Source organism: Sylvia atricapilla, chromosome W (genome assembly GCF_009819655.1).
Source record: "Sylvia atricapilla isolate bSylAtr1 chromosome W, bSylAtr1.pri, whole genome shotgun sequence".
Lineage (NCBI taxonomy): Eukaryota > Metazoa > Chordata > Aves > Passeriformes > Sylviidae > Sylvia > Sylvia atricapilla.
Window position 1 is genome coordinate 17,873,814 of NC_089173.1, and position 27,813 is coordinate 17,901,626.

A 27,813-nucleotide genomic window follows, 5' to 3' on the forward strand; every position below is an offset into this window, starting at 1 on the left:
TTTAGAAAACAAAAATAACCGCGTCTCCTTTTCTCCCGCCCCCACTGGCAAAACCAGTATGCCTTCTCCCGGGCCGCGGCCACTCTATCCACTCTGTCCTCCAGCCTATTCACATGCTAACGACCCGGCGATTACCGAGGAATCCGCGCCTCCTCCCCCCCCCCCCGCCCCCCGCCTCGGCAGCGCGGCCGACGGACGCGCTATGCCCCGCCCCTGGCCCCGCCCCTGCGCCCGAGCCGGCAGTCCCGACCCGCTGCCCCCCTCCCCTGACGCCGCGTGTACCCCGCCCCTCCCGCCCCCGCTGCCCGCCGCCGCCACGCCCCCCCTCTCGCCGGCGCCGATCCACCCCGCCCCCAGCGCCCCCCCGCTCTCCGCCCACCCCGCGGCTCCGGCGGTGCCAGCCACAGGCACTTCCCCTGCGCAGACCGGCCCGCCGGCTCCGCCGCCGTCCGCACAGACCCCGACTGCGGCAACCAAGCCGCCCCCCAGCGCTGCCCCGCAACCACCCTCGATCCTGCCGTCCCCCGCCGCTCACACCTCCCACGCGGCAGAGCAGCCGCAGCCGCGTGTGCACGCTCCCTCCGCGGTCCCGTGCTGCGCGCCCCCCCCCGGCCCGGACATCCCGGGCCCTGCAGACGGCTCCTGCAACCCCTCTCCCCCCCTCCCCCTCCCTCCCACCGCAAAAGTGACGGGCGCCGCAGACCGCTGCTGCCATCCCTTTCCCCCCCACCCCACTCAACATCCTACATGCTGCTGTCACACGGACCCCCCCCACCGCCGCGACCCCCTCCCTTCCCATCCCCTCAGACACCCCTCTCCCCCCACCCCGCCTCCCCTGCCTAATGAAAAGCCGGCATCCCGAATTCGCCGTGCAAAAGTTCCTGCTACAACATATTCATCCTCTGATAGCACCCCATCAGATTCGGACTCTGATTCAGATGACCATTGGGTACAGACACGGAGGCAAGCAACACAAGCAGGGGACTGGGAGATAGCCCAAAACATCACAGCTTTCCCAGTCATATTAGGAAAAGGCAAAAGAGGAGGCTCTTCACACATAAAGACATGGGACCCTATCCCTTAGAAGGAACTCAAAGAACTCTGTACAGCAGCAAAAGAACATGGTAGAAGTTCTCACTTTTTTAAAAATCTGCTGGAAGCTACCTTCTCTGCTTACACATTTGTACCACATGATATTAAAAATATTATCAACTGCCTTCTTACCCCTACTGAATACATGTTATGGGAAAGACGGTGGAAAAAACAATTAAAAACAATATCAGACACCTATCATAATGATCCAAATCAGAGGAACCTAACAATTCAGCAACTTGCTGGAGAAGGTGACCTCCAAAAGCCCCTAGAACAAGCAAACACGCTGCCTGAAGCAGCTCTACAAGACATAGCTAATGCTGCAAAGACATCTCTGCTCCTCACACCTGATGACCCTGTTCCTACACAACATTTTTCTAATATCAAGCAGGCAGTAAATGAAAGCTTTGTCCAATTTATAGACAGACTTAAACTAAGCCTGGAAAAACAGATAGAAAGCCCAGAGGGGCGAAAAGAACTTTTAACAAAACTTGCTATGACTAATGCAAATGAACAATGTAAAACTATTTTAAGAGCTTTGCCCTTAGATACTGAACCAACTATTGAACAGATGGTTGAAAGCTGCACACGCTACGCATCCACAGAGAACAACATGACCCAGGCAGTTGTCAAAGGTATTGTAGATGGAGTTTCTGGTGCGTTTGCAGTAGCACTGTCGAAGGAGAATTCCCGTTGTTACCTGTGTGGAGAACTCGGACATTTTATCAAGACGTGTCCAGAGAAATCACCCATCCAGGACCGTCGCATCCAGAGGTACCAGAGACCCCAGCAGTACCAGCAGCATCCGGGAAACTCCCAGCAGGGCGCGGTCAGGCCCCGCGTCCGAACAACAAATCAAAGGCCACACCATCCCACCCAAGAGCCGAGAGAGTGGAGACATCACGGCACGCCATCACAGAGGAACCCAGAACACATGAGAAGGACCCAACATACGGAGCCTCACAGACGGGAACACGTAGCCAGTTGGTAAAATCGGTGTCTATTAACCTTGTCGAGAAATGTTTTTATCGTATCCCCACAGGAAAATACGGACCCCCAGGAGGCCCGTCGGACATCCTTATCCTGAGTGACACCTTCCGAGGCCCAGAGCAAATTTCTGTACTGCCGGAATTACAAACTGTGCTTCCTGGACAAGAAATTCTTGTTCAGCTTTGCTGCACGGACCCTCCCTTTTTTTTTTCACAGGGAACACCGATAGCACAAGCATTCCTGCTTCCACAGAACCACCCGGAACGGCTCCCACTCAACCCGACAGTGATGTGGGCACAGATTGTGGGCCCAAATAGGCCAATCATCGAGTGCACCTTGTTCTGCAAAGGAGAGAGAGTCCACCGACCAGGTCTGCTCGACACAGGCGCGGACATTAGCATCCTGGCCCGCTCTGAGTGGCCAGACAACTGGGAACTGGAGCCGGTGGCAGGTGTGATCTCGGGGATTGGTGGAGCTGCTGTTTCCATGAGAAGCAAACACAATGTTGTCATCAAAGGACCCGAGGGCAAGATGGCAACCACCCGGCCTTACGTGGTAAGGGCCCCCATCACCCTATGGGGCCGAGACCTCCTATCCCAATGGGGGGCGTCCATCCGAATCTCCAACCAGGATTTCTGATTGGGGCCACTGAGAGAAGCGCGCCACCAGCCACTCCCCAGCTTACCTGGAAAAGTGATACACCAACCTGGACTGAGCAGTGGCCCCTGTCAAAAGAAAAACTGCGCGCACTAGAGAACCTGGTAGAGGAGCAACTTGCCAAAGGACATATCACTGAGACAACCAGTGCCTGGAACTCGCCCATTTTCGTCCTAAAAAAGCCCGGCACAGACAAATGGAGATTACTCCAAGATCTACGCAAAATTAATGAACTCATTGAAGACATGGGACCCCTCCAACCCGGCCTACCCTCACCATCGATGCTGCCCTGAGATTGGATGCTTACCATCATTGATATAAAGGACTGTTTCTTCCATATCCCGCTTCACCCGCAGGACGCTCCACGGTTTGCCTTCTCTGTTCCATCTCTCAACCGACAAGCCCCGCTCAAGAGATACCACTGGCGGGTTCTTCCACAAGGAATGAAAGCATCGCCATCGATATGCCAATGGTACGTTGCACACATCCTGTCTCCCATCAGGACCCTATTCCCAGAAGCAATAATCCACCACTATATGGACGATATCCTAATCTGTGCTGCAGAAAAACCCTACCTGGACAAAGCTGTTAAAAAGACCATTGTGTAGCAGTCCGTAGTTTTTGCTACAGTGGAGGCTTAGGTATTTAGACATACAGCACGACTTCCACTTTGCTTTCATGAGTGGGTCGGGTCTTGCAAGAGACGCATTGTACCAATATGGTAGACGGTTACAAAAAGACGTTTATTAAGTAAAAGTTCCAGGTTATATACTCTCGGATCTTCTACTACGTCAGACAGGATATTGCCCCACTTTCCGGGTTAGTAGTTGGAGTGGAAAAGTACTGGCACATGTTAGTAGGGGGTCTACATTCCTTTCAGGGGTAGCTCATCTTGAGAGGGGGATGGGGTTTTTCTCTTTTCCTCACCGTTACAGCCCGAAATCTTCCGCTGGTCGCCTGTCCCTATCCAACCACATCTCCCCCCCCCTCTCACAAAAGAACGAGGTAGTTATACATATATATATATATATAGATATAGGCACTAAATGAGGTAGAAGGTTAGGATTTAATAAGGGAAAAAGGAGTTTGGAAACCTGAGTAAGTTTTTGCCAGGCAAGTTTGGAAATCTTGTGACTGGCAATTTTAAATTCACAGCATCTCATGTTGGCCTATGAACAGAATGTTAGTCTGATCTAGGCGAGCTTTGACAAATGAAACTATCTTGTTCAGCAGGCATGGTCCGAAGGTAACAGCTAGAAGTAGCATTGCCAATGGGCCTACCAAGGTGGATATTAAAGTGGTTAACCATGGGGATTGGTTAAACCAGGATTCGAACCAGCCTTGCTGAGCTTCCCTATCTTTCTGTCTCTGAGCCAGTCTGTTTCGGAGTTCGGCCATGGAGTCTCTGACGACTCTGGTGTGGTCTGCATAGAAGCAGCATTCCTCTTTCAAGGCTGCACACAGGCCTCCCTGCTGCATGAACAGAAGGTCCAATCCTCGCCTGTTCTGCAGGACCACTTCTGAAAGCGAAGAGACTGACTTCTCCAAGTAGGAAATGGACTTCTCGATCCTCTGCAGGTCCTCATCTATAGTCATTTGCAGCTGAGACAGACCTTGGTGTTGTGTTGCCAGGGCTGAGACACCTGTCGCTGTGCCGGCTGCTCCCAAGGCGAGTAACATCGCGATAGTTACACCTGTCAATATCTCTCTTTTGTGGAGCCTGTTGGATTCTTCGAGAAGGCTGTACATTTCTTCGTCTGAGTGGTACAGGACTCTAGGAACAATCAGAACTTGGACACAGAAATCGTTAGAATCATCAAACTTGGGAAGAAATACACACGGACTTACTCCAGACCTCTGACAAACCCACATTGCAGATGTAGCAGGGATTACCCACTTGTTATTCTTTCTGTTAGGCTTTACAACTCTGGTGCAGACATTCCCTTTTCGCTCAGCCAGGGTTGCATTACCAAAGCATTTGCCTCGGCCTGAGACCTGGCTTAGGGTAATCCCTCTGCGGGGTGTGTCCCATCTACACTGCTGGGGTGCGTCAGCGGCGGAGTAACTGAATGGGGTGTTTAAAGCAACTCCTTCATAAAAAGGTGGTTGGACATCATAACAAAGCCAACAGGAATTGGTTAGGTTAGGGTTAGATTCATTCAGGGATAGGAAGGTAGCTTCTAACATGCGGAAAATTGGATCGGGATCTGACCTGTTTGGCCACACTTCAGGCATGCCATGGCATTGGTTATGGTATGAACCGCTGCCTGCATGGGTATTAGGTGTTCTTCTTTTACCACATGCTTTATCATGTCAGCTAAGCTGGCTCCTGCTGGGAGAGACCGTAGGATTTCCTTGGTTACAGTATTACACTGCTGTTTTAAACAATCTGTCACCACCGGTCCCCTTGCCGCTGCAGGCAGGGTAGATGAATCAATTGCAGCTTGCAATCGATCCACAAAATGTGTAAAACTCTCACTTTCCCCCTGTTTGATCGTTGACCATGGCGTGAGCTTGTCCACAACCCGGGAGGCTGCCCTTATTGCCTCCCTAGCTGCCCTAGTTGTTGCTTTCACCTCCTCTGCTGTGAGGTGTGCAGCTTGGTTTTGGGGCGTGGCCACATCGTCATGTTTGCCAAGCAGCCTGGACAGGGTGGAGCCATGGAGAGGCTGTCCCTGCCCTGAGGCTTGAGCTAGGGCAGCTGCGCAAGAATTGGACCACTCCTGCTGAAATACAATCAACCCTGCCCCATCAAAAAACATACGAGTTATTTGTGAGATATCAAAAGGCAGCATATCATCATTGCTAAAAAGACCATCGATCAGTGTGGACACCAGGGCTGAATTAATTCCTTTTTCCTGCACCGCTTTTACCACAATCTGCACTTCTTTTGTACTCAGCGGGGTATAAGTTCGCCTTTGATTCTGCCGGGTGCCAGAAACCCTTACCGGGAACGCATGTATTGCAGCCGCAGGTTCCCACTCTGCACAGGCTAATTTTATTTTCCCCCAATCGGTTAATTTGCCCTGAATTTATTCCCTTACATTGTTAAAAGCTTTGCTCGGTTTCGCTGTAAACTTTATAAAATCTGTTATCTCCGTTACCGAATCGGACTCGGAGCTCTCTGTAGAGCTAGCCGCGGACCGGTAGCTTCCTTCCGTGTCGGAAGTGAACTGGTGGTAAGCTTCTGGTTTACCATGCTTTTTCGTCGGACTCCGCCCCCGTTCCGCCTTCCGCGGGTGGGTTCGGATGTTCCCTCTACTTTGACTCCATTCCGCCTCCCGCGCCCGGCCCCCCCCCCCGACCGGGGGTGACGCCGGCGCCTTTCGCGGGGGTAGTCCCACGTTCCCCCTTTTTGCTCGCCCCCGCCCTTGGTAGGTGACATTGATAAAGGACCTTGGCCGCGTGTTCACCCCCCCCCCCGCTCTCCCGCGCATGCGCCATGTAGGTCGGTGGCTCCGGATTTCCGCCGACCCCCCACGCATGCTCAGTCGCGGGGTTTTGCACTTCCGGGTTCCCATCGCCACGTGGCGCCCTCCCCCGCGTGCGCTCCACGTGGCCGGCGCCATCTTGGCCACATGGCGGGGGGGGGAGCGGCGATTGGTCGCCCCGCCCCCGCGCCGGACCGTCGGCGCCATATTGGCCATATGGCGGGGGGTGTATTCCCTCCGCGGTAGCCAATCTCTCAGCGTCTCGCGCCTGCCGCGCGAGTTCCTCCCAGACGAACCGCGCACGCTCCTCCGCCCGCCCGCGCCGCGTCTCAGCGGCCGGAGAGGCTGCCGTTTCGGACCCCGCCGGACCGCTGCTCCGCGCGCACGGCGCCACCGCCGGATCTAGTGAAATGTCGCCGCTCGGACCCTGGACGCGGCGGGGAGGAACGATCAGGGAAGCCGCGTTTTTTTCGGGGGTGTTCGGATCTGGGGGCTCCCGCGGGGGGATTTGGGGTTTTCCCGCGTGCTCCGCGGCTTTTATGCAAGCATTTGTGGAGGGGGTTAACGCGTCCGCTTCCCTCGTTTCCCCTGGGGTTTCTGCGGCACTGCACCCCCCCCGTCTCTTCTAGGGCTTCTCCGGAGGGTCCTGCACCCCCTCGGTCCCCTCTCCCCGGCTGCTTAGCCGTGAATAGACACGTTTTTGCAGCGTTCCAAGTTTCCTGTTCTTCCATTGCTTTTCGCAACACTTTTTCAACTTTTCCCCATGCTTTTAAAACTTTTCCGCTGCCGGTGGCTTTTGTATCCTCAGCCAGAGCAACTGTATATCTGTCCCACCCCTCTGAATTTAATATATCTATGGGGCGTGAAATCGCGCCTAAATCCGATAACCTTGCAATAGCAAGAAATAAATCTCTTTTATCCCACGCAATTCCCGAGTGGGTTGCGATCCTACTCATGACCTTCGTCACATATTCCATGCTGTCCGCGGGGTCCCTGGGAGCGTCCTCCCGTTTTCCTTCTCCTCCGCAGAAATTCGGACCTGCCGACTCCTGCCCGCTGTGTCTTTTCCAAGCGTGGATCCCGTCCTCCGAGGTAATCGTTCCCGGGTTACGGCACCACTTGTAGCAGTCCGCAGTTTCCGCCACAGTGGAGGCTTAGGTATTTAGACATACAGCACGACTTCCACTTTGCTTTCATGAGTGGGTCGGGTCTTGCAACAGACGCATTGTACCAATATGGTAGACGGTTATAAAAAGACGTTTATTAGGTAAAAGTTTCAGGTTATATACTCTCGGATCTTCTACTACGTCAGACAGGACCATTGAAACCATAGAAGCAGCAGGATTTGAGATTCGTGAGGACAAAGTGCAGCACACCAGCCCATGGACGTACCTCGGCCTCCTTATCCGCGAGAGGACCATCGTACCCCAGCAACTCACCATCCGAGACAACCCAAAGACTCTAAGGGACTTGCACAGCCTGTGTGGATCTATAAATTGGATACGCCCCCTGCTGGGGGTCACAACAGAAGACCTCGCCCCCCTCTTCAATCTTCTCCGGGGCAATGAGAGCATGAACTCTCCCTGCACACTCACGCCAGAAGCCCGAGACTCCATCGCCAGAGTCCAGGAAGCCCTGTCTTCACGTCAAGCCCATCGCGTCGAACCCAGCTTGCCTCTCCTGTTTGCCGTTTTGGGCAAAGCCCCTCGATTTCATGGACTGATCTTCCAATGGGACTCCCAACTCAGAGACCCTCTGCTGATACTCGAATGGATCTTTACAAACAACCAACCCACAAAGACAATCACCACCTTCCAAGAAATAATAGCATATTTAATAAAAAAGGCCAGGACTCGCATCCGTTCACTTGCAGGGTGTGAGTTCGCATGCATATACTTGCCATTAACTGCTGGAAATCTAGAGGATTTGCTTCAGACCAATGAGAGCCTCCAGTTCGCCCTAGATAGCTACACAGGAAGAATTTCCATTCACATGCCAAAACACAGACTTTTCAACCGTGATGTAGCCTTCCATCTGACCCCAAAATTAGTACAGAGCCAGTCACCCTTGGAAGCCATAACTGTCTTCACAGATGGCTCTGGATCATCCCACAAATCAGTAATGACTTGGCAGAACCCAAAGACTCGAGAATGGGAGTCAGACATCCAAATAGTGGATGGATCTCCACAAATCGCAGAACTAGCTGCTGTTGTCAGAACCTTTGAGAAATTCAAAAATGAACCTTTAAATTTAGTCACAGATTCAGCCTATGTTGCCGGCATAGCTATGAGAGCTGAACATGCTCTCCTCAAAGAAGTCCCTAATCCAAAATTATACCAATTAATTTCTACACTCATTCATTTAATCTCCCACAGAAAACAGCCTTACCATATCATGCACGTAAGATCGCACACTGACCTTCCTGGTCCCATTGCAGAAGGGAACAGGAGAGCAGATGCGCTGGCCATGCCAGCAGAGATTGCAAATGTCCCTGACATCTTTGCCCAGGCAAAACTGTCACACACGTTCTATCACCAAAATGTACCTGCCCTCATCAGGATGTTCAAGCTCTCAAAAGATCAAGCAAGAGCCATCGTCGCAATGTGCCCAAACTGCCAAAACTACCAAATACCATCTATGGGTACTGGAGTTAATCCCCGTGGACTGAACAGCTGCCAACTGTGGCAAACTGATGTGACCCACTTCCCATCCTTTGGGAGATCCAAATATGTGCATGTGTCAGTTGACACATTTTCTGGAGCAGTGTTTGCATCGGCTCATGCGGGAGAAAATGCCACCCACACCATCAAACACTTTCTCCTGGCATTCTCCACCCTGGGAGTCCCCAAAGAAATCAAGACAGATAATGGCCCAGCCTATGCCTCCCGAAAGCTGAAAGATTTCTTCAATCAATGGGGGTAAGACACAAGAGAGGTATACCCAGCAACCCCACAGGGCAAGCCATCATTGAAAGAACTCACCAAACCCTCAAAAGAACTCTCCACCAGCAGCGGAGAGACACAGAAATTCTGTCGCCCGTAGAAAGACTCTGTAAGGCTCTCTATGTCATCAACTTCCTAAACTGTACATCATCAGAGCCTGACCCTCCAATACTCCGCCACTTCTCAAATTCATCCCAAGCTAAGCTCACAGAAAAACCACCAGTGCTGGTAAAGGATCCTGAAACACACCAGATCTTGGGCCCTTTCAAATTGATTACCTGGGGGAGAGGCTATGCCTGTGTCCAACTGCCATCTGGCCCAAAATGGTTTCCAGGAAAGAACATTAAACCATACCTGAGCCCTGCTAATAATGCTCCCACAAACACAGACAAAAATCCTCCCGAGTCAATCACAAAACCTCCTCAGAACCAGACCAGCTCGGCTTGGAGAAGGAGACGTCGCCGGATGACCCCAGACCAGAAAAGAAACTGTCCCGTCACCCGACAGCAGACGAGACAGAGCCGAGCAAGATGCCCAGAAAAAAAAAAAGAAATAAAAACCCAAGCCATAGGCCAGAAATAGTCTGACCAAAAGTTGATCCTCAGTTTACGTGTTTAACACCCCTTTTTGTCACCCCAAATTATTCCCTTCCCTCAACCCCTGCCAAACCTCCCTCCCCCTCTCACCGCAAAGCTAATCACTCTTGCTCATATTCCCTCTCAGAAGCCCCATCCCTGTTTCAAAGATGAAATCTATCTGCGCTGATGCTGTCCTCATCGCTGCCTGGATGCTCTCCACCTTGCCTCATGCCTGCAGCTGGGTCGTCCCACAGCCTAGCCACAACGTTTGGGTAACCCTAGCAAAAACACTCCAACAAGACAATCTGTGCCTGTCTATGGGAAGCGTAGATAACCCACTTTCCACATGTCTGGTAGGAATTCCCTTTGTAGCAGATGACTGGCCCATCACTAACTCAGAAATCCTCCGCACCACAGGTAAGAGACCCAACCCAGTAGATACTTGGGATGAGTGGACAAAAATTCTGCCAGATGCCAAAGATGAACCCCAAGAATTAAACCTGCTGGGATCCTCTAAGGCAACATATTGTATCAAGTTCTATTTCAGACACAAAAATCAACACTGGCCAGGAATTGACCAGGCAAAAAACACTTACAGAAGAGACATATCACCAATTAATAAAGCTTACAATAACCATGATTGGTGCAACTATACCAGTCACATGCTTTCTATGTCCACTCTCCACCCCAAAGTGCTACCTAAAGGGATGTTTTTTATCTGTGGTGACAGAGTTTGGGCTGGGATTCCCTCACGCCTCCAAGGGGGCCCCTGTAGCCTTGGAAAGCTTTCTACTCTCACTCCAAATATTACACTACTACATAACTGGAGGAAATCAAAGGTATCCACACGCCAAAAGAGATCCTTTTCAGAGTATGATGCAAACTGTGACAGTCATATTTACAACATACACTGGGTAGAGCGAGTTGCAGTTTCTGTGTTCACTCCTTGGTTAGCTGCGCTTAAAGCCCTTGGTGATATAGATCACCTGGGGTGCTGGCTCAGTAAGCAAGCCAATGCCACTTCTGCTGCCTTAAGTGATCTTTTAAAGGATGAGGAGACCACCAGACAAGCAACTCTCCAAAACCGCGCAGCGATTGATTATCTGCTGCTTGTCAATGGACACGGATGCCAGGACTTTGAAGGAATGTGCTGTTTCAACCTTTCTTCACACTCAACATCCATCCATGCGAACATACAGAAACTAGAAGGATTAGTAAAAGACATAAAAACAGAAAAGTCTCTGGACTGGATCGACAACCTCTTTGGACAGTGGGGATTGACAGGGTGGGTGGCCTCCTTGGTTAAAAGTGTTTTATGGATTTTCATTGTGATTGTTATCGTATTGCTTATGTTTTCATGCCTCCTACGCTGCTTTAAAAGAACGGCTGGTGAGGCTTTTTTACTAAATATAAAAGGAGGAGTTGTGGAGGTGGGCAGAGCCCCGGCTGCTCTGCCCTGGAGGGAGCCAAGCTGAGGAGTCAAGGAAGAATTTCGCAACTTCAGCCAGAGCACCTAAGACAAAGACAAACCTCCTAGCCACGGCGACCTGGCTGGAGACCCACAAGCCCCCTCGGGATTTTATGTAGATCTGTTACAATTGATTGGTTCTGTACCCTTTTCCTCCCACCCTGGTGTCCCATAAAAACCCCTGAGTTTCCTCTGGTCGGCAGAGGTTCCTCGTCCCTGGATCCCTTTCGCTGGTACCCTCTCAATAAAGTACCACCTGCGGAAATTCCATACGAGACCTCTCTCTCTCTCACCACGACCGGCTAAAAGAGGGGCTAACTCGCAAGGGCATGAGCTAAGAGCACTGGGCTGAAATCACTGAGCTGAAATCACTGAGCTGAAAAATCACTGCTCTGCCCGATGCTGAGAAGCCCCTCTACCCAGCTGAGGAGAACCCTGACCCCCCAAGGAGCTGTTTCTAGCGAGACATCCTTTGGGGTGGCTGTGGCTCTCTGGGTCCCAAGCGGCAGACCCCATCCGGCTTCCACCCAATGCGTTAAGTGATCAACTATAACCAAAAGATGCTTATGTCCTTGTACTGGAGGCATTTCTGTGAAGTTTGTTTGTATATTTTGAAAGGGTCTTAATGCTATTTGTCTTCCCCCTGGTGTGGGCTTTCTTATTACTTTTTGATTTACTTTTTGACAAATTAGGCATCCTTCAGTAACTGCTCTAGTCAGGTTATAGATTCCAACACATAGGTGTTCTCTCAGAAAATCATTACACAACTCTTGGGTGCCCCAGTGAGTTAAGTTGTGGATTTCTGCCAGCATTTTTCGAGCTATTGCTTTATTTAGGAATGTTCTTCCATCTGGGGTCAGCCATTCCCCCTGCTTCCCTTGGTGTAAACCTAACTTTTTTATTTCTTTTAATTCATTTTCATCATATATGGGTTCACTAACTTTGTTAGCTGGTACATCATTTAAAGTAAGAATTTTTATTGGTTCTCCCAGCCTTTGAGCTGCTAGTTTGGCTGCTTGATCAGCTACTTGGTTGCCCTTTCCTTCAAATGTGTCCTTTTTTTGATGTCCCTTGACATGTACAATTGCTATTTCTTGGGGCTTCACAAGAGATTCTAATACCAATTTAATTAATTCTTTATGTATCAGATTTTTCCCCTTTGAATTTAGGTAGCCTCTTTCTTCCCAGATTTTTCCAAATGTGTGTACTATTCCAAATGCATATCTCGAGTCTGTGTAGATTGTACCTTGGTCTTGTTCTAATAAATCTAATCCCCTCTTGAGGGCATAGACTTCACAACACTGGGCAGACCAATGGGGGGGCAGTTTTTCTTTTTCTATAACTTTTAAATTGTCTCTTTCCGTACCTTCGACTATTGCATAGCCTGATATTCTCTTTCCCTCTGTCACCCTAAATGATCCATCAATAAATAGCACCCTCCCACATGGTAGAGGTGTATCTTCAAGATCTTCCCTTACTTTTGTTTGTAAATCTATGATTTCCAGGTAATTGTGCTCTAAGTTTGGTGTGGGTTCCCCTGAGAGGAAATGGGCAGGATTTAGACTTTTTGATGTGATTAGCTCCAAATCACTGGTGCCGGTTAAAATCACTTCATATTTTAAAATTCTAGAGTCAGTCAGCCATTGTTGAGCCTTTTGGCTCGACACTGTCCTGAGATCATGGGGTGTGTGTGCAATGATTTTTCCCTGCAGTGTCAGTTTTTGTGCTTCCTCTACAAGAACAGCTGTGGCTGCTACAGCCTGGAGGCAAGCCGGCCACCCTCTTGCAACTGGATCCAAAAGTTTGGAAAGATATGCGACAGGCTTTTTGTGTCCTCCCCATTCTTGGGTTAATACTCCATAAGCTATTCCCCCTTCAGAGTTAATGAATAGGTCAAACTTTTTCTTAAGGTCTGGGAGACTCAGGACAGGGGCTGAAGACAATTTTGTCTTTAGGTCTTTCAATTGTTCTTCATCCTTATCTGTCCATTTTACAGGTTCAGGTTGGACTAACTTCTCATAGAGAAATTTAACACTTTGGGAATATTTTTCTATCCATAGCTTGCAATAACCAAATAGTCCTAATAATTTTCTTGTATCTTTTTTTGTGGTTGGAGCTGGGACTGAGAGCATACCTGAGATTCTCTCAGGGCTTAATTTCTTACACCCTTCCCCAATGAGGTGTCTGAAGCAGGTGACCCACGATTCTATAAACTGCAGTCTGTTCTTTGACACTTTGAGGCCTTTTTCCTCTAGAAAATTCAGTAGATTAATACTGGTTCCCTTCACTTCATCCTGCTTTTTCCCCGACATTAGGAGGTCATCTACATACTGCAGGATCTGCACACCGTTTTTAGGGATAAACTGTCTCAGTAACTCTTCTAGGGCTTGCCCGAAGAGGTTTGGGCCTTCAGTGGACCCCCGAGGAAGACGAGTCCATCTCAGTTGCTGCCCTCTCTTACTTTCAGGGCACTCCCACTCAAAAGCAAACCAATCTTGGCCCCCCTCTGCCAAAGGACAGGTCCAAAAAGCATCCCTTAGATTTATTACAGTAAACCAGGACTGCTCTCCAGGAATCCTGCTCAGGAGCGGGTAGGGGTTTTGTACCACCGGGTGCCTGGTAATTGTCTTTTTGTTCACTTCTCTTAGGTTTTGCACTGCCTTTTTTACAGCCAGAATAGGAGTGTTGTGGGGTGACATACAAGGTTTTAATATTCCTTCTGTGAGTAGATGGGTTATAATTTGGGTTAGTCCTTTTTTCCCTTCTAGAGAAATAGGATATTGCCTGACCCTTATAGGAGGGGTCTTTTCTTGTATTTTTATTTCTATAGGTGGGATATCTAAATATCCATATTTTCTCTCCTCAGCCCAGACCTCTGGCCTGACTTCCCCTAAGTCTCTAACAGTCAGCCTCATGATTTGTAGCACCATTCTTCCTTTTCTAGGAAGAATCCTTACTCCTAACTGAACTTGCAGGTCCTTTCCCAGCAGGTTACTGTCTACTTTGGGTAGATATATCGAATTAGTGACACATCTTTTGGAATTTTCTTTAATTTCTACATTTTTTATAACTGAAGCCTTGAAAGGCTCCCCTTCTGCTCCTAGGACTTCACATGTCTTTCTTCTAATCGCAATTTCAACTGGAAGTCGGTTAATACATGATTTATCTGCACCAGTATTCACTAAAAACTCAAACTCTTCATGTTGGGGACCTACTTCAAAATTTACTATGGGCCCTTCTTGATGTTTCATGGGGTCCCCTAATGCATAGAGCCCATGACACCCCCAATCCTCCTTGACCTCCTTCCTCAATAATTTTTCTAATGCCTCTTGTTCCCTCATGACAGTCTCATCAAATGACATTTTTTTGCAATGTTTCTTAAAGTGTCCTATTTCTCCACAATAAAAACAGGCTCGGGTCTCTCCTGGTCTCTGAAGAGTATCCCAAGGTGGTGGGTTCCTTTCTCTTACCTTTCCTGGTAAAGATTTTGTGTTTCTTTCACTCTTAGTATCCTTTCTGAGATCCTTTACACTTTCCCTGGCCACGGCTACCATAATCCTGGTTTTTGCCTTTGTTTTTTCTTCTTCTCTCCTAAGGTATACTCTTAGGGCTTCCCTTAATAATTAATTTATTTCTCGGTCTTGCCAGTCTTTCATCTTTTCAAGTTTTCTTTTGATATCTGGCCAGGATTTTGTGACAAACTGAAACTTTAATAATATCTGTCCCTCTGGGCTATCTGGATCCAAATTAGAATATTGCTGGAAATTCCATCTGAGCCTGCTCAGCCAGGCTGCTGGGGTTTCATCTTTCTCTTGGGTCCTGTTAAAAGCTAATTTGGTGTTGCTACTCCGAGGAACTGATTCTTTAATACCTCTTATCATTAGGTTTGTATAATCTTCCATATTTCTCCTCCCTTCTCCTCTGTTTGGGTCCCACCCTGGGTCAGCTATTGGCAATTTCTGGTCACCGGGGGGGCCCATTCGGTTTTCTCTTTCCCAGATGCGCATCCCTGCTGCCCTAACCAGCCGAACCTCGTCTGGATTGAAGAGTATATTTAAGATGGAGTTTAGTTCTCCCCATGTATAAATATTTGGGCCCAAAAACTGGTCAATCTGGTTGGCAATTCTCACTGGGTTTTCAACTAGATTCCCCAGCTCTTTCTTAAAACTTCTGACTTCTGACGCTGTTAAAGGTGTATTGACAAATCCTATTCCTCCAACTGCCCCACCCAATGGGACCTCCTTTAGGGGAAAGAGTTTGGTTTTTGACCTGGTGTTACTGTAAGGGTAACTTTCTGGGTTTTTTATTGTCTGACAGGATGCACTGTTAGGTGCAAGACCAAGCTCCCAGCTGTGAGGGGGTGCAGGGATTGTGGATGGTGAAGGAGAGGAGGTTAGACCAGGGTTAGGGAATGGCAGAGGGTAAGAGGGGTTATAAATTGGAGGGGGGTAAGCTGGGGAAGGAACAGGGATTACAGTTTGGGAAGGTATGATTTTTAGGTGAGGTTGGAGGATTACTTCGGGATAAACTGTAGGAGGAGGCAAGTGTTCTAAGGGGTCCCAATTATGGCTAGCTTCTTTTTGGTTCTTCTGCTTTTCATTCCTTTGTTTCCCTTGCTGTAACTTACATATTTTTGTTGTTTTATTTTTGACTACTTGTTTTTGCCAACAGATAGCATAGAGTATCTGTTCAATACTTGAATCTCCTCGAGATTTCAAGTATTGAGTTAATTGTGAACACATCCAGGGGTCTTTAGTTCCACACCATGGCCATTTTGCAGGTAAATTTAGGTTAGGCCAAGCTTCTATGCAATAATGGATCATCTTGATTCTGTCTAAGCTTTTAGTGGCCTCATCAACCTCCCATAGTTCTAACATTTGTCCTAGTGGACTGTCTGGTGGAATATTTCTTATCTTTTTCTCTCTTTTCTCCTCAACTGGCTCCACTCTACTTATGTACGCCCCCATTTTCACTGGGTTTCAAATAAAAACTACGGTGCTCTTACCCTGACAGAAACTTTACTTCAGGGCAATACAAAGCAAAATTATCTGACCTTGTTTTAACTAAACTTCTTTAAGGTGCCCCTACACACACACAAGTTTAAAGGCGGGCAACTCAAATTTTAACTCTCACTCACTCTTTGAACACTCGTAAGTAGCCCCAGGGACCCTCTCTCAGGGTTTGGGCACTACCCCCGCCAGTGCTCGGAATGCCCCACAGGTAGCCTGGTGACCCGCCCTTAGGGCCTCAGCCACTACCCCTTGGCCAGCACTCCTTTACTCCCCTGCACCCGGACAGCGTACCTCCTCCCTGGGCACCCCCGACCAGTTCTACCTCTCGAACCCGGAAAGCGTACCCAAGATACCCCCGACCAATGCAGACTCTTTTATCCCAGCACCCCGACAGCTACCCCAGCCAGTCTCCAAAGCACCCCGAAAGCAGCCTATCTTTGCTACCCCAGTCGGTACTCAGATGCTCTGGGCCGTAGCCTCAGCCAGTGCTCTCTTTCTCTCCCCACACCCCGGTAGTTACCCCAGCCAGTGCCAACTCACAAGCCCCGAAAGTAGCCTGGGCAACCCGCCCTTAGAGTTCCAGCCACTACCCCAGCCAGCGCTAGTCTCCTGTGACACCCCGGGCTATAACCTCAGCCAGTGTGGTGCGTGCTTCACTTACTTCTTTGACGTGCCACTTACTCTCTAAATTCCTCCGCACGTCCAGAGGGGGGCGCCTATGCCCCTGGAGACGCCTCAGTCTCTCCCAGTTCACTCGCTTCCTGCTTTGGGGGCTCCGAGCTGCCGGCCCCCCCCATTCACTCCACATTCGCTTGTCTCCACTCCTGCCACTGGTTGTTCTTACCGATGCTCCCTCAGTGGCGTCCCGCGAGGCTGGCGAGCGTCGTCCTCTGGTCCGGGATGTCCAGCTGTCCAGGAGGTCCGAGGTCGGGCTGCGCCTTCCCGTCCTGGTCCTCTTCTGGGCGTGGCTTAGATCCCGGCGAGCCCCCAAATTGTTATAAATGGGCCAGGAGACCTGCTCCTTTGAAAAGCCTTTATTAGTCAGCTCTTTCAAGGGGGAACTCGAGGGGTCGCCTGCGCCGCCGCTGCTCCTGTCGCCGCCCTCGCTCCTGTCGCCGCTGAGGATCAGGTGTCAGGCGAATCTGCTGCTCTCGCCGCAGCAGAGTCGGGGGTTCCAGTCTCGCGGGAATCCCCGGCAACCCAACTCGGCTCGTGTGGTCTAGGGGCGTCACTTCTTCCCAGTCTCTTTGTGGTTATGGCGAGGCGGCAGAAGCAGAATTCAGTCCTTAGGTAGCTGAGGGTCTTCTCGGTGTTGTAGTGTCTCCCTTTTATCTGGATTTTGTGCTGGGTCCCGGCTTTTGGGTCCGCTTGCCGGCAACTGCACTTCGGTTTGGAGTGGTGCACCATGGAAGTCCTTGGATTTTCCTATTAGGCGGGGCCAGCAGTTCGAGGAGCTGGTGGGGAATGGCGACAGCCTAGCCCAACGGAAGAGGAAGGGAACCCGGGGTTTTAGAGGGGGTATACAACTTGGAATAAGGTTTTGAGGGTACAAATTTTGGTACAAACAGCATAACTTCCTTAACAGACAGGTTACAACTGGCATAACATTTTAAACAGCATAACTTTCTTAACAAATGACAGACTGTGTCAAAAAAAGGGAATTTCTTACATTTCATTCATTTCATTCTCTGCTTCTCATCCCACCCCAGCAGCAAGAGACTGGGGGTACACAAGGAGCTGGGAGGAGACACAGTCAGGACAGCTGATCTCAGCTGACCCAAAGGATATCCCAGACCATATGGCCTCATGCTCAGCAATATATCTGGGGGAGAAGGAGGGGCACTTGGAATGATGGTGTTTGTCTTCCCAAGATACCGAAACGTGTGATGGAGCCCTGCCTGCCCTAGGGAAGTGGGGAATGAGCTCCTTGTTTTGGTTCCTTCGTGTGCCTGGCCTTTACTTTCCCTATTCAACTGTTTCGATCCCAACCCGCAGCGCCGCCACTACACCGCCCCCTCCGTGACACAGCTGCTCATGTCGCACTCCCGCCCTCCGCCGCCGTTGGTACCGCCCCCCAGGCAACGCCCCCCGCCGTGGTTGTAGAGGCTGGGCCGGGGGCTCAGCCACATCCGGTTCCGCCTCCCTCTCCCCGCGCCGTTGGTACATTCCGGGACCGTCCGGCTGCCGCTGGAGGAGTTGGTGCTGTCCAGGGCTTCCTCGCGCCCGCCGTAGTGGTAGAGGCCGCGATCGCTCCTATTCGTCAGTTCCGCTGCCGCCTCAGTCGGAGCTCGAACCTCATCCGCGCCCGGCGCTCCCTCCGGCAGTGTATGCCTGAGCTATAACCCTCAGCCCGCCATGTCCACTCCGGCCCGTAGGCGCCTCATGCGGGACTTCAAGAGGTACCGAGGCCGCGGGACGAGGGTAAAGCGGCGGGCGGGTGGGAGGAGGACGAAGGGCCGAGTACTACCTGGAGAGGAGGGGGCAGCACAACATGGCGGCGGGGCAAGGCGCGCTCCGCTGATTGCGTAGCGCGGGAGGCGCTGCCTGGCGCGGGTTACGCTGTTTGCGCAGTGGCGCCCTGGATTATGCTGTTTGCGTGGCGCGGGCCGCACTCACCGTCGCTGTGCCCCGCAGGCTGCAGGAGGATCCCCCGGCCGGGGTGAGCGGGGCCCCCTCTGAGAACAACATTATGGTGTGGAACGCCGTCATCTTCGGGTGAGTCGGCAGGGAAGGGGGCGGCGGGCCGCGGGGGCTGCTCAGCCGCCAGGGGATTGGAGCCGGGCTGCCAGCGGGGTAACGCTGTGCTTTGCTTTCCCTTCTCCAGGCCCGAGGGGACCCCTTTCGAGGACGGTAAGTGCGGCGTGCGGGGCTGGTGTCTGGCTTTCTCGGGGTAAACTGCTGCAGTTTGACACGGCCTTGGTGTCACTACCGTAGACTCTGCAACAGGTGTGGGGCTGGGGATGGTGGGGGGGCCGTGGGTGCATGTTCACCTGACCACACACGTGTGTGCCTGATTTATGTAAATATTATTTTTCTAAAGTATTGTAGATTTAGATTGCTGTGTTGACAAACAGAAACATACATACAAATTAGCTTGTACAGTCTTGCTTGTAATCGCTATGTCTGTTATAAGTCATTTTAAGGATCTCTACAAACTTTTCTGTTGAACTCTGGTTCATGTTTTTAGGGACATTCATGTTTGGGTAACCATCAATAACTTGGTATAGAACTGTTGTCTTTTGTTTGAGTTCTGTATTTTTTCTGATGCTGGAAGTGTTTTGTGAGCAAGTTCTAACATGAGCCAGCTGAAGTAGGAAATGAGCTGAATGTTTGAGGAAGTTCAGAAGAGTGGTTTTTTCTTGTTATTTATTTTGTTCTGCTACAATTGGTATAATTCAGGGCTTAAGACTGAAAAGACTTTTTAAGTTTAAAAGCTGACTAAATAGGTCCTGGTGACATACCTGTAGTTTCCATCTGGTCTTACTGATGCTGTATAAGTACTTAAGCATCTTGTGAAATCCTGTTAGACATGAAATACTGTCTAACTGAAATCAGTGATGCATTTTTTAAAAATACTTTCAGTGTAGGCTATAATTAATCTTAGATCTCCATGACTCATTATAAAAGCATAGGAAAAATCCTTAACCCTTATCTTGTTCTTGGCTAACTCCCTTGCCTTTGTTTATCCTTGGTGGTAGCACCTGTGGATGTGCCTCTAAATTGTAGATTGTATTTCTCTGTGAAGATTTTGAAGACTTTAAATATATTAGGCCCAAGAAAACTCTGAAGACTCACTTCTTTTTAATGTGTATTTCATTAGTTAAGAAATTTGCTGGAGTAGTTGCTTCAGCAGTCTAATGTTTAGAACTTGGACTTAAATCATTGCATTATAGAACAGCTAGATTAAATGTATTTTGCTGTCTTGTCTGGTAACTCTTAAAGAAGAGCTCACTTAAACTTCTGTGAGGGTTGCTAGAGCTGCTTAGGCTCTTGGAGCACTGCTGCTAATAGAGTGATTCACTGTTTGGAGCAGAAAGCTGTCTCCTTGCAGTGTGCTAAAATGCAGGTTCTTGCCATGCTCAGGCTTTTCCAGCTCAGCATGTGGTTAACAGATGCTATAAGGGCTTTTTTTCCATATGTTTCCATTTAGTTGCAGAAGGTTGAGGACTACTTTTGAGAGCCCTGACATTGATTTCCTCTGTGCTTTCTGAAGCAGCATTGTGTCTTGGATACTGAGGATGTGTTGCACTCACAGCAGTTTGAAGTTCAGCTTGAGGCTGCTGCTGCTGTCCTCCTGCTTTGGTTGATGTCATAATGTAATCTCAGGGTGTGATGGATTGCCCTTTTCTTAGCAAAGTCTGTTTTTTCACAGTGTGCTCAGGAAAACAGATGTATCTTGTGTTGCAGGATATCTGTTTATCTCTTATCTTCTGGATGTATCTTACCTTACTAGATAAAGCACTAGGTGGTGCCTGAAGATAGGGCTCCTTGGTGCCTCAGCTGTGCTTTCCCATTCAGTGAGTGGACTAGCACAGTTTGGATAATGGTAGTGCAGTTCAGCTTCATATAGGTAAGAGTAAGGAAATTTTAATTTAACAGCATGTTAGTTTGGACTTGCTTTGCAGTTAGTTTGCACTGCTTTGCCCAGGCCCTTGTGACTCAAAGGTTCACTGAAACTATAATCTTTCTCATGAAGCCTTTGCAGGTCAGTGTTCTTTTTAATTTTTAGGCACTTTCACTCTGTGGTGATACTGTAAAATTTCAGATAGCTTAGTTCTGGTAAAAGTAGCCTGTGAAATTTGGGGGTGTTTGTTATTCTAGAGGTATAATAATGCCAACATCATGAGAGTTACTGTTCTTTATCCTCGTTCTGGTGAGGCCCTTCTCTGCTTGCAGCTTCTGAGGTGTCGTAGCTTGTCTGGGCTGCAGACCTGAAGTTAAAACACATTTGTTTACTTGCTGTGCAGCATTCTGCAGCTGATATCACTCTTTCTCCACCCCCAGAATTTGGAGGGTATTTTCACAACTCAGTGCACAGGCTGGCTCAGCTTAGGAGCAACCACTAATTTAGATCAGCAGCATAACTTCTATCTTCTGGTTTAAGAGGATTTGATTGCAGGTGTCTGCAGTAGGACCCTGGGGTTATTTATCATGCCCTTCACCATATTTCTAAGAATCTTTATGTGTGTGGCATCTAAAGTGGTAATGCTGGCACAGCATGGAAATCCAGGCTGTCCCAGTCCTTTAGACCTGTTTGTCTGAAACTGGATGATCATACTATGGTCAGTGTAGGATTCCTGGCTCGAAGAGATTTAAGTAGTTCAGCTATTGTGGTATCCTGCCTTGCTGTGATTGTGCAGGAGGCTTGAACAGAAAACACAATGCATTTGTCTTCTGTGTGGTTTAGGCCTTGCTTATGGAATATGGATCCTGTGTCCTCGCATAGGAGTGAAAGAGGTCGTCCCTGCTTTTTGGGCAGTGGAATGGAGGGGTTGCTCTTGGGGGCTGCAGTGAGGGGGCCCTGCAGGTACACGGGCTCTGCTCTCTGGAGTTGCTGGGGCTGGTGCACAGGCTGTGCAGAAGCCTCTTGGCTGTGTCAGGGTCTCAAATCCTGAGGTGGAAGTGATCGACACGGTAAAAACGGCAGAAAAGAGAATGTTCTTCTATGATTAGTGGTTATCCCAATATCAATAATGACAGTAAATATGATAATTTATGAAAAGAATAGACAAGGAGACCTGCTCCTTTTAATGCCTTTATTAAGATCAGGTGTGGGGGGCGGGGCTTATGGGGTTGCGCACACCGCTGCTGCTCCCGATGAATGACGAAGGCGAGGAGGTGTTCAGCCTTGCCGCAGGGCAGAACTGGGCCTTCCAACCTCAGGAGAGTCCCTGGGAACACCCTGGGAAGGCACTATTTGGCTTGTAGTCTAGGGGTCTCTGTCTAGTTGAGTGCTGTTTAAGTTATGGTGAAGAGGTGGAACCCAGCTCTGATTGGTGTGAACTTCTCTATGGTTTTGCTGACCCAGAGTGGTTATTCTTAGCCCTTGGTTTTGTGTTGGCTCATTGTTTTTAGGGGTTTTATATGTATTTCACTTCTTCTGGGGGCTTAGGCCCTTGGGAGTCTTCTTTATTTGCATGCCGGGTGGTGTTGTCGGTTGATATGTGGGGAGCAGCAGGGCAGGGGCGGATGCTCAACAGGGAAGAATACAGTTCTAAAGAAAGGGGTTCTGAGGTAAGTAGCATTTTACAGAGAAAGCATTCAGGACAGGGGTTTGCAATTCAAATAACAATAAGTATGGTGTAAACAGTATTTTAACAAAGAAGACCTTTCAATAGGTATGAGATAATGAGATAACCAGTATTCAACCGAGAGAAGGCACTTTACAATAACAATACTTAACTGAATTTAGAAACTTGTATTTTATTTCTTACAATTTATGTTTTAAAAATGTCTATCTAGAGTAAGTTTGAGAAATATCAGTTAAAAGCGTTAAAATTAGTGACAGAAGGGACTGGACACTGAAGGCCTCATCCCCAGCAGTGTGTTGTGATACTTGTTGTGGGCTTTCAGTGTGACCCTTGGACTTTGGTGCATCAAATCTCTGGATTTGCCCTTTAATAAAGCTCAGTATTTAGGGTTTGCATGCTGTGGAGCATTTCCAAAGAGCCATTGCCACTCTGGGCCCTGACTTGGAAATCTGAGTAGGTAAATACTCCATCTGGATATTGCTCCAGATGAGCCCTTTGCTCAGATTTGTGTTAAAAGTAATGCTGTCCTGTCTCTGGTGGGACAATAGCTTCCCTTTCTTTCAGTAGTTTTAAATAGATCTAAGACCAAACTGCTCCTGTTACTGTCAAACCTGTGTGATAGTTTGTGCTTGGTTTTCAGCCTATTGCTTATTTAGTTATTCCTTCCTCAGGAGGAGGCTACTGAGAATCAGAACTGGGGCAGGGAGAGCTGAGAATATCTAGAGTCAAATCTCTAAGCATTTGGTTCTAAGGGGCTGGTGTTTGCAGCTGATAGAAGTTGTTACTAACTTCCCAGTCCTGGGTTTCAAGCTGATCTCAGACCTGGCTCTGCGCCTCTGGGCTAAGCTGGAGTACACTTGAAAACCTCACTGCAGACTTCCACTAATTTGAACAATCCTAATTCTACTGTTCTGGCTTGTTTGTTTCACAGTGATAGCATAGTGTTGGCTCTCTGCTGTTACATTGTTGGGCTGCTAATAAAAAAAAACAAACAATGCATAAACTTATTTTTAGGGTGTTGAGACTTCCCAATGCTGTAGGGAAAGTGCTAAAGCATCTGTGCTGTGTCTTCATTTTCTAACTGGAACGTCAAAGCAATGACCTTCATTTCTTGCAACTCAGTGTTACAGTTTATCTCCTTATAAAGAAAGGAGTCCCTGGGAAATCTTGCAGGTCCTTGCTGATCTTAAAAAAAAAAAATGGAAAACCAAAAATCTGTTCTCTCACTTATAGTTGTTGGCACATGTTTGTCAGCCAAACAAAGGAATTGCTTCATTATATTAGTGCTGGAAAACTCCCTCACAGTAGAAGCAGGGACACTGAGCATGGGAGGGACAGGGGGAACCTGACTCATCACTGATACATAAGGATGCCCTTTCAAAAAAGGCAATATGCCCCACCAGCAGCTTGTTCCAGCTGTTACTGCCAGGTGCAGTCCTACAGGAGAGCTGTATATTTATATGAAGGTGCTTCAGATATTTCTCTCCTGGGCATACCCAGGAACATCCTAAGCTGCCTCTGGGGTTGGTTGCTCTTGGTGGTAGCTGTGGTTGGGAGGAGCTCGCATGGTCTGCAGTGGAGTAGGCAGAGTTCCTTAGTTACTGAGCTGAATCAGTAGTCCTTAATCCCCTGAACCCATATGTGCATCTTAGTTGACAGACTTCTTAGATTGTCATAGCCTGAGGAGAAGGGCTAAAATAACTTATGTTGGTGCAGGCTGTTAAAATGGTTGGATTGAGACTCAACTACAGATTTCTGTTTCTGCTTAATCAGTCTTTCTCTAAGGATGACCAGTTAGTGTGAAATAAATGTTCAGGTTTATATTTTAAAGTGTCAGATTTGCATGCTGCATTCAATACTACTTTTCTGCAAGACCTGACTACCTTACAGTTTTTGAGAAACATGACTTTTTTTTCTTAATTTAGAGGAAATAAATTACAAGGTCCTTGTCATGACAGCATATTCTGTAGATAGGAGTCACCAAATGACGTATTACACAGATGGTTCTACACCCGCTGCTGTTGTTTGTACAGTGTACTGGGATTAGGCTCTCTGGAAGAAAACCCCAAGGGCAGATTTATTTCCCTACATTAACCTTTTGTCTGGTTTTGGCAATAAAAATAAGTCACAGGAAATACTCTTGTACCAGTACTGTCTGGGACTTCATGATTAACTCCATGAGAGTAAAGGAATTGCTATGGGATTGCACAATGTGTCTTCCATATCCAACAAGCCTGTGTGAGCACAATAGTGTCAATGTGTATTGTGAGGGTTGCTACTTACTCATCCCTTGTGTAAATTCATGCTTATCTCTCAACTCCAGGAACTTTCAAACTTACAATAGAATTCACAGAAGAATACCCGAATAAGCCACCTACTGTCAGATTTGTCTCTAAAATGTTTCATCCAAATGGTAAGTACTTACACAGTGCCTGGGTTTATTTTTGCTGTTTTGTTGGAGGTTTGGTGGGGGTGGGAAGAGAGGGCTGGGGTGTTTTTTGTTATAGTTTGCTGTATAAAAGGTCTACTTATAAAAGTTTTCACTATCTAATAAGGCAGCAAAATTGCAGTGTGGTTTGGTAAGGATGGATATGTGAGCAGTGCTCAGGCTTGAAAAGAAGAGGGCAATAAAAGGAGCCTCTTACCTTTCAGGTGTTACAGCACAGTACTGATGAGACACTCAACTGCCTGTTAAGCCTTAGAGAAGAATGTTTTGTACTTAAATAGCAGTGCTTTGGGCTTCTGTCTGTATGTATTGTAGACATAGCATAGTGACACCGGTGAATGCAGCTGTCTTCTATTGCTTTTCTTCCCCAAAATGCCTGTAAGAATGATATACCATGAAATATAGTGTTATGATCCAGCTATAGCCAGTGACAGTAAGATTGTTTAATTAATCCCCTTCCTTGGTAACTAAAGGCTGGAGAGGTATTCCTTGCATCCAAACAAATACTAGCTTTGTGCAGAAATACCAGAAACCTTCCAACATGGCTAGTGTGGGTACAGTGCAGAGAAGGAAGGTTCTCCTGTAGCTGCTGTAAGGTGACTGGACTGTTGTAGAGACTTCATGGGGAGACTTTCAGTGTGAACAACTGTTTGTGGGTGTTCTTTGTTTGGTTCATTTCTGGGTAGCTAAAATTTTTTTGCCTTAAAATCTGTTTGTGGTTTTCCAGAGTGGTAGTTGCAATGACACAGAGAAGTTTGTGAAAGAATAACCAGGGGTTGAGTTTAAATACTTCAGGCTTCTGTTGGTGAGGAGTTTCACTGCTTCCTATCTACAGGCCTGTTTGCAGGATTTCAGCCTGTCAGACACTATGTACTGTTGCAGTGTCTGTACATAGGTTTTCAGGATCAGGCAATACTAGGGAGAAAAGCCAGTAGCTGTATAACTTGTGTTTTAAGCTGGTTTTTTTGACCCTTTCCAGTCTATGCAGATGGTAGTATATGTCTGGATATCCTTCAGAATCGCTGGAGCCCCACTTATGATGTCTCCTCCATCTTAACATCCATACAGGTAAAAACTCTGCATGAAGAGACAGAATGATGTTAGGATGCTTTGACAAAAACAGATCAGGAAACTTTTTTTTCCCCTCTCCTAAGAGTCAGTATAGCAGCTATACCTTGATATTGGCAAAGTGTGAATCCTTCCCAGGTGTAAACTGGCCAGGCAGTGGCACAGGTGGTCACTGCAGGGTCCTACCAGCGATGCATTGCTTGGTTGTCACAGCAAGTCACCTGCACTGTGCAGGGGTGGCACTGGTGGCCAAAGCCTCTAAAGCCTTCCAGCTGCAGGGATGCAGTGTGCTGCACCTGGACTAACATCTCTGCTCTGACTAGTATGGATAGTTCAGACAATGTGTTGGAAAACTGTACTTTGCAGTGCCTAAGGATCTTTTTCTCTTTGCAGTCCCTATTGGATGAGCCAAATCCAAACAGTCCAGCAAACAGCCAGGCAGCTCAGTTATACCAAGAGAATAAGCGGGAATATGAAAAACGGGTTTCTGCAATAGTAGAACAGAGCTGGCGTGACTGTTGACCCAGGATGATGCAAATGAACACTGTTGATGAGGAAAATAAACAAAGTGTCCGAGTCATCTTTTTCCTCCTAGCATTTATTTTGCAAGCAAAATAGCTGTTGTGCTGTTGCCACCCTCCCTTGCTGAAGCTTCTTCTCCTTGGACATCAGAACGCACTCACTTTGAAGTCAAATGTTCTGTACTTGGGTTACTTGCAAAAGAGTTACTGATGCTGAATTCATTTTCTGTGGTCTCCCTCCAGTCTTAGGGCAGTATTGTGCATTTCTGTAGTGTACACTAAGCTTTTAATTGTAATCGTGTTATACACAGTGATGCTTATGTGTAGCTTGATAAAAGGGATGTTTATATACATACACATTTTTTAACTGATATTAACTAAAGTGCTGATGTGTCCAGGCTGGTCACTTACCTCTACTATTGGTTTAGACCCCACTGCATTTGTAAGTACTGGGTGAAGAAATCATCTTTTGTTTCCCTTTTATATTGGTTTATCAACTTCTTTACTCATGTTAAAAAGATCAACTCTTCAATTCATTCCAATTCAAATATTTAGTAAGACTCTGGAATGCTTGTTACTTCTGCACTTCACATGCAAGATTTATGTACAGATCTACATAAATCACTATGGCTGTGGTACTTGGATCTTTGCTGAGAGGGTGAGAAACAAGCTCTTTTTATTTTAATTACTATTTTAAAGGACATGCCTACAGAAACTGTCAGTAGGTTTCTATAGTCCTGTCACTGAGGCATTACTGGACAAAACCAGGTCGAGCTGTGGTACTTAGCAAAAGGCCTTCCACATTAAGAAAGAGGTAAAACCTGACCTGTTCCAGTGGTGGAATTACTCTCCTTCGGTGTCTTTCTCCTGCCCCTTATCTTTAGCTGAGAAAGATAAGTTGTTTGGGATCTAACTTTGTCTTGTGGAAAGTTTGAATTAAGTCCATGGTGGGCACTCAAGTCTCAGCAGTTTCTGCTCTTCGTAGATGACCACGTGGTTTGTGTGAGCTACTGCCGCATGTTTGAGTTTGTTCCCTTCAGTTTTATGAAAGTATTTTTTTCAATTCCCAAAACAAAATTTTTAAGTCCAGTCACTTTTTTTGTAAGGCAAGTTTGTACCTTTGGATACAGAACCTTAGGCAGCAGTGTGGAATGGAACCTGCCATTGTGTTGTCCACTGTTCCAGTGTCTTTTATGTGTACATTGGTCTGTTAGTTGAAAAGTATAACTTTGCACAAGTAACCCATGTAAGAAACTGTACATTTTTCAAAAGTTGTAAATAAAGTGTAACCTTAATGCTTATTGTATAAATAGGCAAGAAGTGTATAACTGTGCTTATTTAACTGGGCTGCCAGCAC

General features: G+C 47.9%; 1 protein-coding gene and 1 long non-coding RNA gene across 2 annotated transcripts in view; both read left to right on the forward strand.

Moving 5' to 3' along the window:
• The window catches only part of LOC136373319 (uncharacterized), a 573,809-nt gene that overhangs the window by 435,115 nt on the left and 110,881 nt on the right, over positions 1 to 27,813 (forward strand). The window lies entirely within an intron of this gene.
• Positions 18,290 to 27,751, forward strand: LOC136373356 (ubiquitin-conjugating enzyme E2 A). Its single transcript, XM_066338266.1, has 6 exons — positions 18,290 to 18,569; positions 18,805 to 18,885; positions 18,995 to 19,020; positions 24,745 to 24,834; positions 25,847 to 25,935; positions 26,329 to 27,751. Exons 1-6 carry the CDS (start codon positions 18,526 to 18,528, stop codon positions 26,455 to 26,457), a joined length of 459 nt encoding a protein of 152 aa, XP_066194363.1. The 5' UTR covers positions 18,290 to 18,525; the 3' UTR covers positions 26,458 to 27,751.